The 17,061-nt window shown below is 45.1% G+C and overlaps 1 protein-coding gene across 8 annotated transcripts in view; it reads left to right on the plus strand.

Annotated features, from left to right (window-relative positions):
* Positions 1 to 17,061, plus strand: part of TJP1 (tight junction protein 1) — a 478,449-nt gene that overhangs the window by 248,134 nt on the left and 213,254 nt on the right. For all 8 annotated transcript variants that reach the window (XM_069222373.1, XM_069222377.1, XM_069222378.1 and 5 more), the window contains exons 13-14: positions 13,125 to 13,344; positions 15,078 to 15,262. In XM_069222373.1, the coding sequence (XP_069078474.1) occupies positions 13,125 to 13,344; positions 15,078 to 15,262 (405 nt within the window). The remainder of the gene's footprint in view (positions 1 to 13,124; positions 13,345 to 15,077; positions 15,263 to 17,061) is intronic.

Genomic DNA, 17,061 nt, shown 5'->3' on the forward strand with positions numbered 1-17,061 from the left:
CTCAAGGGAACAGCACAGCCCAGTTCAGAACCAGTTCCTGCTAGGTTACACAAGAATGTCCTCTTCAGCTTTTGACGTAGAGCCGACCAATGGGCCAGCCTTATATTCCTTGGAGATCTTTCTGTCCTTCAGTTTCAAGTGGGAGGGTTCCAACCTCCTCGGGTCCTTTTTACAGGTCACAGATGCTAAGTGCAGCAAGTTAAAGTCCGCCTACTATCCTTTCTCAAGTCTAGCAGTGTTCTGACAAAAGCTAGGTGAGGGTTCAGCTTTGTAGGGTTCTGCAGCCTGTGGACTAGGAACACTCCTAGTTCCTTCTGACCAGTGGATTAAAGATTCCCAGGCCCTGACCTACATACTTTTGTAGTGTTTCCTGCTTGTTCTACTGGAAACGAGACCAAAATGCCATGTGTCAATGCATTTTCAAGATGGTGAACGTTCTCGGCAACACTAAACCTGGGATCTGCTGGCTGGGTGTGTGATGTTGAGGTTCCTCTAGGCAAGGGGTAGTGGGGAGACAAAGTAGGGTTAACAAACAAAAATTCAGGTAAAGAATCTACCCAGGGCCCTTGGCAAGGCTCACATATTGTGATTTCCTCTCTGTGCAAATAAACTGGGCGAGTTTTCTGTCCTCGGGAGGCGCAGACCTCACAACAGCTCCCAAAGTTCTCAGGCAGCTGGTATACAGGCTTTCCTGTATAGCAAGAAATCCAGCTACTCTTCTCACAGCAGTAAGGGGACTCCTACTTGGAAGACAGCCCAGCAGCACTATTGCTCTTGTCCTCGACTTAGCACTAGTCCTATGGGGAATATCAGTCAAACTGTATGGGTTCAGAATTTGGTAGACGTCTCCAGTCAGATCCTGCATGATCAGCTTGTGCCAGGGCAGTGGTATACAGGAAGAGGGTAATTTTCTGAGAATTGTCTGAACAGCTGCATAATTCAAAGGGAGTTTCTGACAGTTCCCTCAGGCGAACACTGTCTCACCTTACAACAGATAGTGGGGAAAATGAATCCAAAACATGAGTTACTCGATGAGTATTGTTCAACAACCTCCATAATGTTATATGTTGTATCACTCATGTGGCATCTGTGATGTAGTCCACCGAACACTACTCCCAACTCACAGACAGTCCTTAAATCAAACCTGCAATACACATAACATGTGTACTCCCCGTCCATGCATATCTGACACATCTGTTAGTGACCTACCCATTTAAAAAATAATTGCAGACTTTTTACATGTGAGTGACCCATAGGAATCTCCCCCTGAAGGAGACTAGTAAACACTATTGTCCCTTAAATAGTGATAACCTGGCTAACACATCAGTTCCCACAGAGCTCAATTAGGTAGCATAGAGGTCACTTTCTTAAAGAAAGGTGCAACTTTGGATGAACTCAAATGATTGTCACACTATTGGTATGTGCATTAGGCCACTAGTGAACATGGAACCACTTGCTTCCAACATACTTGACGTCAGGAAGTTGAACAACAGATATGTGTCATCACCCAGAGCATGTTTTTGTAGGTTTCATGTAGTGCTTGGGTCCACACCTAGAGAGCATATATCCTGTGCAGGCAAGGCCTGGGAGTGCTTTTTATAAAATAATTTAGTGCCCAAAATGATCGAGATGCAAGCAGTTTTTCTCCTAGAATGGCAGAGGTGACAGCCTGCTATCAGCCCAATAATGGATTGGAGCTGAGCTTTTTATATACCTTTCTTCCTCTGATTTTGTGAGCCCTTCAGAAAATAAAGTGCTGATTTTGTGCTGTCATTTTGGAGGTCACACTAAGTCTGGTTCTAATGGGCACTTCTAACTACAGATTATTCTTTTTAGAATACTTTGCTGGTGCGTGACTGGATCGAGAAACGTTTCTCCATTATGCCACTAAATGGTGCAGTGCGGCTTCTCATTGGATTCTTATTGCCGTTAGAATGATTGAGTGGAGAAACGTACAGGGGGCTGGCGTTAGTTCCTTTTTTTCCACGCCTTTCGACCCAGGTCCAAAGATCCACTCCACATTTTGTTGGGTTTTGAAAATAAATTTCAGTGCGCTAGGGAACAATGTCCTCAATCAAAACAACAGGTTTCAAAACATTCTTGACTGCAGAAAACTGATGTTGGTATTGGATCCGCCTGAGGTCTCTGGTGCCTGGGTTTGGGTCACAACATGAAGTTGTAGTACAAATGTGCCCTCATGTACCTGAAGGTGATCCGGGACACAAAGCTGTATGCCGCTGAACACAAGAATGCAGGCATGAACTTGGTGCTTTCCTGTGGTTGCTCCTGCAAGAAGTCAGTTTCGCATTCCTGCAGTTGCCAGATCAGCCACGCCCTCAGGTTTTTTGAAAGGTCTCCTACGCATTTCCACCTGCACCCTTCATTATGCCACAGTGGGACCTTAATTTAGTCCTCACATTTCTGACGTGTGCTCCTTTTGAGCCATTACACAATTACAGTGCATTGACTAAAAAGCAATCGCCTGAAGGTTTATAAGCTCATTCCAATAGAGCCAAGGCAGCGACCACTGCATTAGCTTGCGGGCTACCTGTCCTGGATATCTGTCAGGCAGAAATGCGGGCTTCCTAACATTGTTTCTTAAACACTACTGCCTGGGCAGTCGGGTCCTCCTAGTCGGACACTTTGCCGATTTGTTCCTGCAGGATTTCCTAGTTTAATCCAAGTCACTGCTCCAGCTCTGGAGAGGTATTACTGGGGTACATATTCTACATATTCTAAGGGTAAGGAATCTGCAGCTAGAAAACTACATCAGATGAACAAGTTACTTACCCTCGGTAACACCTTATGTGGTAGGAACTCTATCTAGCCACAGGTTCCTTACTGACCCACCCATACTCCCCGCTCTGTGAACGGATTCTGAGTGAAGGGCTGTTTCCTTCTCAAGGGCCTTAGTTCCATGCACCAGTGGTCAGTTTTCTTCATGGCTCTGGACTTCTGGAGTGGAAAGTTGCAAAAAGAATGACATCCCTGCGCCTGGGTGGTGCCTATATAAATACCATGCACCTCACATATGGCACAGACGATGCCATGCAGAGTCTAACTACGGCCTTTACTGGTTCGCAGGGGTACTGCTCCCGAAAAAATTACAGATCCAGTCTAACGCCTGGGGATCATTCTAAGGTAAGGAATCTGCAGCTAGATAGTCTCTATCAGATAAGGCGTTAGAGAAGGTAAGTAGCTTGTGCTTCTTAGGTACACCGTATGAACTGATGCCCAGTTACTTGCTTCATCTCCTTACTTAGAAGACTACCATTGCTTTCATGTCGGCTTGTCATGGTGAGTAAACTGGGGCACTTTAAATGCAGCCACCATACACAACCATTTTCCCGGTGAAGTTGGTGCTAAGGACTCTGGTGGCATACTTTTCAAAGATAATGACTCTTTGACATTTGGCAAACCATTAGTCTGCTAGCATTCTTTGCTGCCCCTGACCCATTGAAAACTGAGGATTTTAATCTTTTACAATGATCATACCAAGGAGCAGTGTGTGTGCGCAGTCAGTTTTTTATGGAGTTCTCCAGGACGAAGAAGGGAAAGGCTATACAGAAGAGGACCATATTGAGGTGGTGAGTCCTCTTCTTCAAGATCTGCTACACACTGGCTGAGAAGCACAGCCCCGAAAGCTCTGAGAGGCCATTCTTCAAGGGCTGAGGCTGCTACCATTTCTTTGGCGTGTGGAGTGCCTATCCTTGCCATCTGCCAGCCTGCAATGTGGGTGTCATTGTATATGTTCACAAAGCAGTACTTCTTTGACAACCTGGCAGGAAGGACACTTTGCCACTCGACCGAACCTCCTCCGGGGGCGGAAGTGCTTTGAGATCTATTCCAAAGTTAAAAGGCTTGCATTTTTAATTTCCAGAGTAATATACAATGTTAATTTCTGTGTTTTACAACTTAAATTATACTATCGAGGGCTGGGTGAAATATTGTGACTGAAAACTAAACATTTGGAATCTGCATGCATCAGTATTTTCCTTGCAGAATAAAAGTCATATGTTTTCTGCTATTAAACTTTATTCTGCTGAATTGAACAAGCAATCTAGATATTTACAGGCACCCTCCAGAACTATGTGCGCACACTACATCTTTAGGACCATTTTGATTCATTACTTTTGTTTCAATCACAAAAGCTGGATATGACACACCCTCCTCGATTCCAAAAGTAGCAGGTTGTCCATGAGTCGTGGGCAGCCTTAGATGTCCCTGTACTGCTGAGTAACTACACCCTCTATTACCACCGTATTTCAGTTTGCCCACCTGTCCATGAAACTATTTTGCCTGTGCCCAATTTGTAATTGGTGGTAGTAATGATGCTGGATTTCTGAGCTGCTTCTAATGCTACTGCTTCCTGCCTCTCACTGCCTCCTGCATGCACTGCCCTAGAGTGTTTGCTGCTTCAATTAATTTCTTAAGAGAAGGGAGAATTTGTAATTACTTTGGACACTCCGCATATAGTTTGCCGGCATTATACACTTGAGTTTTCCTCAACAAGCAATACCAAGTTCGCCCCAAATGTTCGGAAAGCCTTGTTTGCCTTAGGTCTTCTTAGTTTCTGTTCTTTTTGCTGTGGAATCTGCCCTTTTTGTGAGAATGTGAGATAGAAAGTAAATGTGAGTCAGATAAGGTTATGTTTGTTATGTTATACGTGTTCTACACGTGACAAGACAAATTGGTATTCCAAAAAGTAACTTGGAATGTATTCTAGAAGGGCTTTGTTTGCAATAGAAGCATTTCATTAAGGTTATGCAATTCTGTTACCATGTTTTAACGCCAGAAATCTGATATTGAATGGGTGGAAAACAAGAAAAGAAAAAGAAACCTGTTGAAGTAAGTCAGTGCCTAATTTATTTCAAATTGAAACAGAAATGTTGAGAAACAATTATTGGGAAAATAATGCAAATGAAGAGTGACTTAAGGTGAAACGGTAAAAAGTGATATTGGCCCATTAGTCTGTGTTTAATGTGGGTAGTGCAGTATAGCTCAAAATAATTCAGGGATCCACGTAACCCTTCTCCTTTGACCAGTCCTGAAGAAACACATCCGTCGCCACTGCCAACGGATCCGGTTTCCAGCTGACAAAACAGGGGATTTGATGATCCAGCCGGGACGCAAAGCGGTCTATCGAGAGTGGACCCCACTGTGCATTGAGGCTTGCGAAATCCCCAGGATCTAAATGCTACAAACTCGTGTCTCGTCACTCCCTTGAACACCAGTCTGCTATCTTGATTCGAGGACCCCGGAAGATATTCCGCAGTGACTGAAATATTGTATGTGAGACAATACACCCAAAGATCCTTGGCCAGGTCTGCCAGAGCCTTGGATCGGTGGCCACCCCAGGTGGTTGATGTAGCGGACTGCTGAACAATTGTCCATTTTGAGCAAGACTGCACAGCTTGCTTTGTCCTTGGTCCAGCATTGAATAGCAAAAAACCTGCTAGAAGCTTCAGGCAATTGATATGAAGGGTTCGCTCACCGGAAGACCACCTTCCCCGAGTGACTTAGTCCCTGCAGCGAGCTCCCCAACCCGAGCCACTGGCGCCATTCCAGACCTCCATGTGGGATAGCCACCATCTCGTTCCTCTTCCATCAGAGTCACCTGATCCAAGTAAGAGAGGCCCTTGCGCAAGTGAGAGGCCTTCAATCGTTGCAGTGCCCTGTAATGCAGGGATCATGGAAAAATCGCTTGTATGGATGAGGATAAAAATCCCACTATCTAAGCAATCTGATGCAGGGATGTCCAGGGCTGTAAGATTGTCTTCCTTAACTCCAGACGGATCTTCGTGATTTTGCGAGAGGGTAGATTGAGAATTTTGTCCACCGAGCCTATGACAAAGCCCAGAAAGGTGGTCTGCCTGGAGGGAACCAAAGCCGACTTCTCAAGAAACCTAAACCTTCGAAGAGAGAGATGGCCTACTTATTTTCTGAAGAACCTAAGGGTCTGAAGTAAGGGGCTCCCATTCTTGTGTGAAAAAAGCCAGCCGCCCCCCAATGAAAAAGGCATACCACCAACATAACACTTACCGTATTGGGCTCCTTGCAGCTGTCCCTGTTAAGGGTCCTTTGGTTCCTCTGCCACGCTGCCCCCTCCTAATCGGGAAGAACTTGCCGTACTGTGGCTGCTTGGCCTCTCTGCGTAGTGTTTGACCTCTAGCTGGGACTTGAATGTAGAAACGGATGGCTGAGCGCCCTTTCCCACGACCGGCCAAGAGAAAAAGGCACGGTTGAAAAAGCTTCTTTTATAGATGATTGCGCCTTGTCAAGCGATGTAAAGGTAGCAACAAACTTGGACAACTCTTTTATGAAGGGGTCTCTGAAGAGATTTCCCTGAGCCACAGGCCTAGTCTCCACGGAAGCCAGGTCCCACAACTTCGGATCCACCTTAATCAGGAGTGACCTGCGCATTTCCGTGGAAAGGCCACAATTGGTGTTCCCAAGAAATATTATAGCCCTTTGGGCCCAACCAGAGATTACCTCAGGAGACAAAGGAGTATCCGACACTTTGGCTTGCTCTGGTAACTCCAAAATGTTTGTAAAAGGGCCAGAAATATCAACCAGTTTGTCCTGACAGGCCCGCCATGACCTGTCGATCCCTTTCTTGGGATCTTTAAAAAAAATTCAGCAAAAAGGTGGTGTTAGACCTGGCAGCTTTTTGGTTCTTCTCCCCTGTCTTTTTGCCTTCTGGCCTCCTGGTTTTGTACTCTGTTTTTGCTGGTTTATTGTCTCTGTGCACTTTACCACTGCTAATCAGTGCTAAAGTGCAAGTGCTCCCCATATAAATTGTGCTGTGGATTGGTTTATCCATAATTGGCATATTTGATTTACTGATAAGTCCCTAGTAATGTGCCCAAGAGGTGCCCAGGGCCTGTGAATCAAATGCTACTAGTGGGCCTGCAGCACTGGTTGTGCCACCCACATTAGTAGCCCTGTAAACATGACTCAGACCTGCCATTGCAGTGTCTTTGTGCGCAGTTATAAACTGCCAATTCGACTTGGCAAGTGTACCCACTTGCCAGGCCTCAACCTTCCCTTTTACTACATGTAAGGCACCCGTAAGTATGACCTAGGTAGCCCCAGGGGCAGGATGCAGTGTATGTTTAAGGTAGGACATATACTAGTGTGTTGTTTTATATGTCCTAATAGTGAAATACTGCCCAAATCGGTTTTCACTGTGCAAGGCCTATCTCTCTCGTAGGGTAAGATGGGGGCTGCCTTTAAATATCCTTAAAGCGCAGATTCCCTTTGAGAGTAGATACAAATGTGGAGTTTAGGGTCTCTGAACTCACAATCTAAAAATACATATTTTAGTGAAGTTGGTTTTTAAATTGTCTGTTTGAAAATACCACTTTTAGAAAGTAGGCCTTTCCTTGCTTATACCAGTCTGTGACGCTGCCAGTTTGTGGATTGTCTGTTTGGGTCAGTTTGACAGTTGGGCTGTTTTGCACCTCTCTAGACAGTGATGCAAAAGTGGGTGGGGGTGTAGCGTGCATATCCTGATGAGCCATCTGAGCTAGAGAAGGAGGGAGGAGTGGTCGTTCACATCTGAAAGGATTGTGCCTGCCCTCACACAATGCAGTCTCCGACCCCCTGGTGTGCGTCTGGGGCCTGGCCTGGACAAGGAAGGATCTTGCAAACACCTGAGACTTTGCTTTGAAGTTTGCCAACTTCAAAGGCAGAGCTGGGTATAAGAAGAAGACCCAAAATCCCAGACTTTTAGAATCTTTCTGGAATCAAGAGGAACCTCTGCCCAGGAGAATAGCTGAAGGAGGAGTACTGTCCCTTTGCTGTGTTGCGTTCCTGGACTGGCCTGCAGTTACTGCTTCTGCCTGAAAAGAGTGCAAAGGGTGAACTTTGCTGTGTGTCCTGCTTGAGAAAGTTCTCTAAGGGCTTGGAGTAGAGCTTGCCTCCTGTTGAAGTCTCAGGGACACCAAAGATTTCAGTTTCCTCGACCTGCAGCACTGGGAACTGTGTGTTTTGTGCTGGTCAAGAGGAGAAACCACTGCGACGCCGCCAACGACACCGCTGGCCTGCACTGTGACCTGCCAATGCCGCACGGAGTCACTTTGCACCGTGACCCTGGTCTCACCAACGCTGTCATCGGACGACTTCACCGAGACGCTGCTCGCACCGCGACCTGGGGGCCTGCACTCTGGTATCGCCTGCTCACACCGGAGTCTGGGCATCCCCAACGATGCCGCTCCTGCTGACACGTCCCGTACCGCACCGCTAGCTTGGGCCTACCGACGACAGCGCTTCAGAAACGACACCGCCGCTGCCTGCACCGTGACCTTTGGACACTGCATGTCGCACCGCCAGCTTCACACCGTAGCCCTGGTCTCACCGACGCTGCTGGACGCCGTCAACAAGCCGCTGCCTGCACCGTGACCTGTGGGCACTGCACATCGCATCACCCCGCTTCGAACCTCAGCCCTGACGCCATCCACGCCGTCGCACCTGACTTCATCAGCCTGAAGTTCGATCTGTAATGCACGTGACCTCATGGGCCGACGACTCCTGCACCGACACCGCGACGTCAGTGGCACCGCTCTCCGGAGCGCACCGTGAGGATCACAACACCCTGCAAATCCAAGGTACTGCTGGCGGGTCTTCCCGGCACCGTAGCTGGCCCGCGACGCCGCGGCTGGCCTGAACTGTTGTTTTTGTTGATCACGACACCAAGATAGCCCCAGGCAGAGCTATCGCCTTCAAGGAACTGTAGTTTTGAGTAAATCTTGCAAAATTCATATTTTTCTTACGGTCTGTTGGATTTTTATTGTATTTGGTCTTGTTTTAAATAGCTAAATATTGGCTATTTTTCTAAAACTGGTGTGGTGTCCTTTTGTAGTGTTTTCACTTATTACTGTGTGTTTTGTGTAAGCCTGACTGCTTGTGCCAAGCTACCAAGGGAGTGAGCAGGGTTTATCTGAGCGGGTATCTCCCTTATCCTGACTAGAGTGAAGGTCCCTACTTGGACAGGGTGCAAACCGACTGCCAACTAGAGACCCCATTTCTAACAGGTGGCCATTCTGAGATCCATGTCCGTGGTACAAGAAACCTTCCCCGGGAGGGAAGGGCGAGGACATTCTGCCCTCTAGTGTGCCTGAACCTCCTTATTCAGAGGCTTGCGCAACCTGGCGGCAACATATAACGTGACCTTATTGGAGGGGACCCACTTGGAGGAGCGGGGAGGTGGGGCAGGGGGACCAAGTCTTCAGGGTCCAACATGTCCGACGACCCCGTAGGCAACTGAATCGCCAAGGGAGTTTGAGCCGGCCACCAAGGCCTAGAGGAGCCCACCTCATCAGTAGAGTCGTGCAAATCATCCTCGTCTGGGTCTGCCAGGGAGAGAGAATCGCCATCCTGAGGGGAGGGCTCCACAAAAGCTTGTTTCACTGACATTGTGAAATGCTGCAGCTCTCGATACCACTTGAGCGTAGCCTGTACTATCCTCTGGTGGCGATGGTCTTGCTGGATAGCTTTCAGGGCTATTATCTGACACTGGTGCGTCATAAAGGTCCCATGCATCAGGGTCATCTTGACTCATTCCCGTATGTGTTGGGGATTGCATCATTGGTGGAGTGGCTGCAGGTGATGGTTGCGGAGAGTGATGTGGGGATGGTGGTGGTGTTACTTGTTTAGCCACCTTTGCGTGTGGCTGTTTGTCCTTGTCTTGGAAGGCAAGTTTCCGTTTCATTTTGATTGGAGGAAGAGTGCTGATCTTCCCCGTATCTTTTTGAATAAAGAGCTGCCTTTGTGTGTGATTTGGCTCTATTGTCTCTAATTCTTGTTGAAATCTGTGTGTCTTCATTTGTGAGGACAGTCCTTCTTCCTCTGAATAGGAACTTATTTTCGTTTCCGAGACCGGATGTTTCGGTACCGAAACCTTTTCGGCTGCTTTTTTCGGCTCGGACGAAACCTTTTTAACTTTCGGCGTCGTGCCCTCTCAGTGCCGACCCATTTCGGTGCCGCTGTCTCGATGCCGAATCTTTTCGGAGCCACTATCTCGGGCCCGAGATTGCTGTGTGCCGGTATCTCGACCGAGGTCGGATGACTTCGACACCAGCTCGCCCTTTTTCGGTGCCGATGGACGGTCACCTATTTTTCGGGTTAAGCCATGGCCTGTTGGCGGTGGCGTCCCCTGGGCTTTAGCGATCTTCTCGTGAGTTCTTTTCTTCGACGTCTTACTCACGGTTTTCGGCGTTTCTTTGGGATCGATCTCCTCAGAGTCCGATTCCTGGGTGGAGAATGTTTCTTCCTCCTCCTCGAAACACTCTTGTCCTGTCGGCGCCGACGCCATTTGCAGTCTTCTTGCTCTGCGGTCCCTGAGTGTCTTCCTGGACCGAAACGCTCGACAGGCCTCACAAGTATCCTCCTTTTGTTCTGGTGACAAACACAAGTTACAGACCAGGTGTTGATCTGTATATGGATACTTGTTATGGCATTTTGGACAGAAGCGGAATGGGGTCCGTTCCATCAGCCTTGAAGAGACACGTGGCCGGGCCGACCAGGCCCCGACGGGGATCGAAAAAACCCTGAAGGGCGACCGGAGCTCTTCTTAATTCGGTGTCGATCTGTTGTAACTAACCCGATACCGAACGCAAACAATACCGACGATTTTTCCGAGATTCTAACTAACTTTCCGACCCGAAACTCGGAGCGAAAAGGAACACGTCCGAACCTGATGGCGGAAAAAGAACAATCTAAGATGGAGTCGACGCCCATGCGCAATGGAGTCGAAATGGGAGGAGTCCCTCGGTCTCGTGACTCGAAAAGACTTCTTCGAAGAAAAACAACTTGTAACACTCCGAGCCCAACACCAGATGGCGGGATGTGCACAGCATGTGAATCTGCAGCGACTAATGCCACGAACAGATGTACACTGGGTAAGTGACATTTTCCATATATATATATATATATATATATATATATATATATATATATATATATATATATATATAATATAACAAAGTCCAAAGAGAATATGCACAGTGTGCAGCTCGCAAGGGAAAACCAGCAAAAAGCCTTACAGAAAACTTTAACAGGCCTTGACAAAGGCTGTTCGGGGAAATCCCCTGGGGCCAACCTCCCTGTATGGAAACCACCCAAAAAACGCCCGGGCCTGGCTCCACAGCAGCCGAATGTAGAAAGTGTGTGACTAAAAGCGCTGCTGAGATTAGGACCTGAGGCGATACCGATCCGGACTTCCGGGCATCAAAACTGCCAAACTCTAAGAGAAAAACAGCGTCTCGCACTGTAAGTACAGACCTGCGAGGGCATCAGGGCTTCCAGGGCACACGGTGTCACAAAACGCGATTCTGCAGGCTCACGCTGTTTTCATTTCTCTAAGAGCGGAGACCAGCGGGAATCAGCAAGATGCGCGATGCGCGTTGGAAAAAAAGCACCGCTCTACCCTCCTCAGGCGCGCTGGGACAACGCAGTGCCTGACGTGCTACTGAGCTACGATCGGGGAAGCGATTAGCGCCCCCGCAGCTCAATGTTAGAAGAAAATATAAACACAATCAACGCACCGCTACGCTCACAATAAATTTGTAGCCTACGTGTGCAATACACTTAGCAAATTAACGGAACCATAGGAGAAAACATGAAAGGCACTTGTCTCGATTGTAGCAGGAAGAAAGAAGAAGTGCTTGAGGAGGTTCACCAGGATAATGGACTGCCTTGCTGTGGATTGGCTGATGAAATTTTGTAGTTCATCCCAAGGTTTTTCTGGAAAGTGTGGTTTGCTTCTAACTGCTGCTGTTCATTAAAGGAAAGAAAGCAAAGCATAATCCTCACGTCCGGTCCTGACATAGAATCTGTACAGTATTGCATGTAAGTGAGGTGTTTCCATGTGTCTCCTCGTGATTCTGTGTATTATTTAATAGAAAGTGCTGCTTGTCACACGTTCACACCCAGTTATTTAGTATGCTTGTGCTATGTTTCTACAGATGTCTTTGTAATGTGTTCTGCAGAACTTTGTGTTAGCATTGAGTGCTGTTTTGTGGCCGTGGCATCCACTTAAGGCATGGCAGAGCTTTTCTGGGGAATGTGTTGTGTCCTAAGTGTACTGATATGGAAACCGGTGGGCCTATTACCTGACTGATACAAGGAATCCATTGCACAGGTGGCCTACTCCTCCAGGGATGTAGCCATACAGACTTACAAAAATAGGAATTCAAACACCTGGTCCTCCCAGGTATGACAGTATACACCTTTATCAAATATAGTGCCTAAATAGTCTGCCCTTCCTGGGCTTGTTACCATACTGATGCATAACATGTGATTTATGATTACTTGGATACCCCTTAGGCTATTGTCTATTGCAAACACTCTAGCCATCAGCCAAAATTGAATAACTGATTGTCTTGCTTAATTTATTACATAAGGAACTAGTTTACAATCCATCCCCTTGGGGAGGTGTTAACGAAACCCAAAAAAGGGAGGATGGATGTTATATTGCTAGTAGTAATATAGAGTGTTCGTGAAGCTTTCTTCATACATATGCGGCTTTGGTATCCTCTCTTTTTTTTTTTTATACAAGACCGTTTCCTATTTATCATGGAAAATAAATCTGAAATTTATTGGCAGTGTGATGCATGCTTGGGCCCCTAATTCACAAGAATGATGAATCTCCTTCTGCAAAGGTGCATTAGGGTTCATAACAAATGTTTTTGGTGTAAATAGGTTATGGGCATAATTTACTGTAAAATAATATATAAATATGTTGTGGAATCTCACAATTTCTTTGGGGTGAGGTTTTAAAAGTATGTGAATGAGTGAAGAATATTGATGTTGTAGAACTGTTATTCTAATTAGTAAACTTTTCTTACTCAGTGTTTGAAATGTTAGCCACAAGATTCCCAAAAAAGTTGCAGTTTTTTGGGAGAATTGTTAGAGGGGTGAAAGAGTTGGCAGAGAGTTTAAAGGCAGTGGTGAGAAATTCTTCAGGTTCAACATTAGGGTAAGTCATTTCTTCCAGTGTAATGTGTTCAACAGTTTCTCAAATATCAATTGCTAGCTCTTCGCCAGAGTCTTTGTTTTTTGTCTTCCTTACCTAAAAATGTTTGAACATTTTAATGGTAAACTCATACTTCTTTTTTTACTAGTTTATCGTCGCATTGTTGAGTCGGATGTTGGAGATTCCTTTTATATAAGAACCCATTTTGAATATGAAAAGGAATCTCCTTATGGACTGAGCTTCAATAAAGGAGAGGTTTTCCGTGTAGTAGATACCTTGTATAATGGGAAGCTTGGATCGTGGCTGGCTATTCGCATCGGCAGAAATCATAAGGAAGTGGAAAGAGGCATTATTCCAAACAAAAACAGGTATGCTTTTATGTGGGACTTCTCTTGGCATAAAGTAAAGTTGAATGAATGGGTAACAGAGGCAGACAGTCCTTTCAACTTCTGCATCTGGGCTGTTCCCTTGTACGTTGAGTGTCTCCCTCTTGCGTCTTCTGTGTCTCCCTCTTGCGTCTTCTGTGTCTCCCTCTTGCTTGTTCAGTGTCCCCCTCTTGCTTGTTCAGTGTCCCCCTCTTGCTTGTTCAGTGTCCCCCTCTTTCTCGTTCAGTGTCCCCCTCTTTCTCGTTCAGTGTCCCCCTCTTTCTCGTTCAGTGTCCCCCTCTTTCTCGTTCAGTGTCTCCCGCTTTCTCGTTCAGTGTCTTTCTTGTGCCAGTGTCACTTTCTTGTGCCCTTTCCGTCTCCCTCTTGTGCCTCCCTCTTGCGCCCTCAGTGTCTTCCTTATGCCCTCTGTCTCCCTCTCATGCCCTCTGTCTCCCTCTTGCATCCTCATTGTTTCCCTCCTAAGCTCGTACACTGTCCTTCTGTGTCACTCAGTCTCCCTCTTGCTACACCACAGTGTCTCTTTCTCTCGCATTTCCCTCTTGCGCTCCCAATCTCCTCTCAGCCACCTACCTCCCTTAGTCTTGGATTCCCTGTCCGATAGCCCCTGGGTGGTTCCCTTTTCACTCACACACATTTTACTCACAGTTGTATGTTACTTTGTTAAATTGTCTGTAATATTTGAATTTTCTAATTTAAATATATATGTATCATATATATATATATATATATATATATATATATACCCTACAAGAAGGCAAATTGAGAGGTGTCAGCAGGCCCCTGTTTGACATGCCCCTGACTCTGCTAGATCGCTTTTTTTTAAAGTAGTTAATATAGTTTTTGTGTAAAGAGACACCAGATTGTACATACTCTGTTTGCCACAGATACAAACAATAATTCACAGCATTATGGGACAAAATTCATGTAACTTCATTTGCTAGTTACAGAAAAATATATTAGAGCAATGAAGGTCATAACATCTTAAGTAATTTATTTCAAATGGTATTTAATTTTACTTAATAAGGATTCTTCAATACCTCCCCTTAATCTCGTACTTGTTTCAAAGTAGAATAAAAATCAGACCGAATTTACTTTCCTTAGAAGAGGCTACTCTTAACTCCATCAACTAGCCAAGTGTACTGGTCTGTTTTCAGTCAGTTGTAATCTCTTAGATTAAAGAAAGTTCTAATATATCTAATTGTACTGCCATTTTTTTTATTTGCTTTTAACCCTGTCACATGAAGAGTCAAAACTTTTGAATACCAGAAAATGAGTAAGGTACTCAAAAAGCATTTATAATGATATTTGTTTTAATCCAGGAGCAAAACATTTTTTGAAAGCATGGACTTCCACAACAGTGGAATTCCTGACCTTTTTGATCCGTATTGGGATTTGCAATCACCAGCAATATTCTTTAGTTTTTAATTAACATCCATTCCTCTCTCGTTGTTGTTTACATGTGGCCACAATTGCTTTTGGCTTTAGGGATTCCATGTTTCTTGCCTCAGACATCTGTGTTTCAGCTGTGCATCTATATTTGTCCAATATGGTTTACAGTCTTATTAATTTAATTTACTAAATGAAACAGCAGATTGGAATGTATTAAAGTTTGTTTTCTAACTTCAGAATGCTTAAATAACGCCATTGTGTTCTAAGGTGATAATGTTTGTGAACGTGTATAATTTTCTGTGATTGAATGTGTTTTTACTGTGCAGAGCTGAGCAGCTGGCTAGTGTACAGTACACACTTCCAAAGACAGCAGGAGGCGATCGGGCAGACTTTTGGAGGTTTCGTGGTCTTAGAAGTTCCAAGAGAAACCTTCGCAAAAGTAGAGAAGATCTTTCTGCTCAACCAGTTCAGACCAAATTTCCTGCATATGAACGTGTTGTTCTACGAGAAGGTAACATTGTCTAAAGTTTACTTAACCCTTGTGTTACTAATTGAAAGGGCTGATCTCAGTGGGTTATCGGGATATTTCAAAATCGTCCTGTTGACCAGAGCATTTTAATTTTTCCTGGCCTTTTCTGTAGGAATAGATCTAGAACAGCAGCTGTGTCACAGAAAAGTTTGTTAAATGTTTGTAATGAAGGCATGGTAGCCTGAAGTAAATACTCAGTTAACAGCAATTGTTTAGTTTATAGTTTTTGACGCTCAATGGTGAGAATGGCGATTAAGCGTGAAAGCAATAGATACAAATAATAAAACAATACATTCCAACAGTAATATGCAAAAAAAAACAAAAGAAACAAAATACAGACAAATACAATAAATAATAATCTGAAAGTCTCCCACCCAGCTAGTAAATCCGAACTTCTAGCCAAAATAAAACTTATCCACTCCTACTACTGTCATTCCATAAAGAAGACTAGATGATGCAGAGAGTTCAGTTTTCTTTGAAGGAAGCATAATCATCACTGAAAGTGTATGTTTAGTTTTACATTTTGAGCTTACTTAAGGCTACATTAGGTTACTTAACAGTTAATTCTCATCAGTATTTGCTGATAGAGCTTGGTGAACTCAGTTATCTACTGAATAATTCACCCTGAATGCTGGAACTTTTTTTTGCCTTTCAGGTTACACAATTAAATATGCTTATTTTCACTGTTTGAAGGACTACTTTGTGAACCAGAATTTGAAACCTTGCTCCTTTCATTTGATGTGTGTTGTTAGCCCCTATCACCAGCATTTCTTTGGGGTCCTGTTGTAGGATTGATTCTGAATTATATTTTATAGATAAGCAAAATTTAAATGCTATACTTTGCTTTAATATTCCTGAGTGTTCCCTTCCTTTTAGTCACTATCTCACATTTTGCTACATGAAAAAAACGTTAGACACACAGAGCATACACACAGCAATGTCAGGAACAGTTCATCCGAAATCATACCAGTTGGAGTATAATTCCAACTGTTCTGGATTTAGGGGGACTTCCCACCCCGCATAGGACCAGACCTCATGCTGGGATAGGGAAAGGGCTATGGGGAGGATTTGAAGACCAATGCCATCTCTTTCAGCTGTGGTAATCTCTCTCAACTGTGGTAGGAGGAAGGTGACTATGGGTCAGGGAAGAAGCCAGCTCACATTTCTCTGTTTAAAGGCAATGGATCCGTTCCTCTACCCAGTCATACTGGGAGGAGGGCCAGGGCATTGTCACTGCTCGTGAGCAGCCTTCACCAACTGCATCATTCAAAATATTGAATGTTCAGGCTTCTCCAGTTTTGGAAATCATTTTCTTGTTTGGTAGTTTTCTAAAATGTGTGTGCTTCCTGCCGTGATTACCATCGGAAGGCCATTTTTGGCTGATATGGAGGAGGATGAATATTTCCTTTCTGGCTTAGCTGGGATGTGCATTTCATGTCTGGAGGTTCCTGACATTACTGGGAAATGCCTAAACTGGAGGTCCGAATGGGGTTCACCAAGGATTTGGCATGATACCTCCTTTATCTACCAGGTACAGCAATTTTGGGTAGGGAACAGGAGATCATACTTGTGCAGGCAGCAGTATCCTAGTGGGCATTGGCAGTCACATACAGTGGATCTCACCCACTTGCCCAGCACACATGTGGAATGCAGTGGACTTCCAACACTTACCAGATACAAACACACCCTTCACCCATGTCCTGGACATGGTAGATGATGACCCAATAAGGATGAACATATATTTCACATGAGGAGCTAATAGGCCTGTCTCCCCTGACAAA

The sequence above is a fragment of the Pleurodeles waltl genome, chromosome 3_1 (assembly GCF_031143425.1).
Source record: "Pleurodeles waltl isolate 20211129_DDA chromosome 3_1, aPleWal1.hap1.20221129, whole genome shotgun sequence".
Classification (NCBI taxonomy): Eukaryota; Metazoa; Chordata; class Amphibia; order Caudata; family Salamandridae; genus Pleurodeles; species Pleurodeles waltl.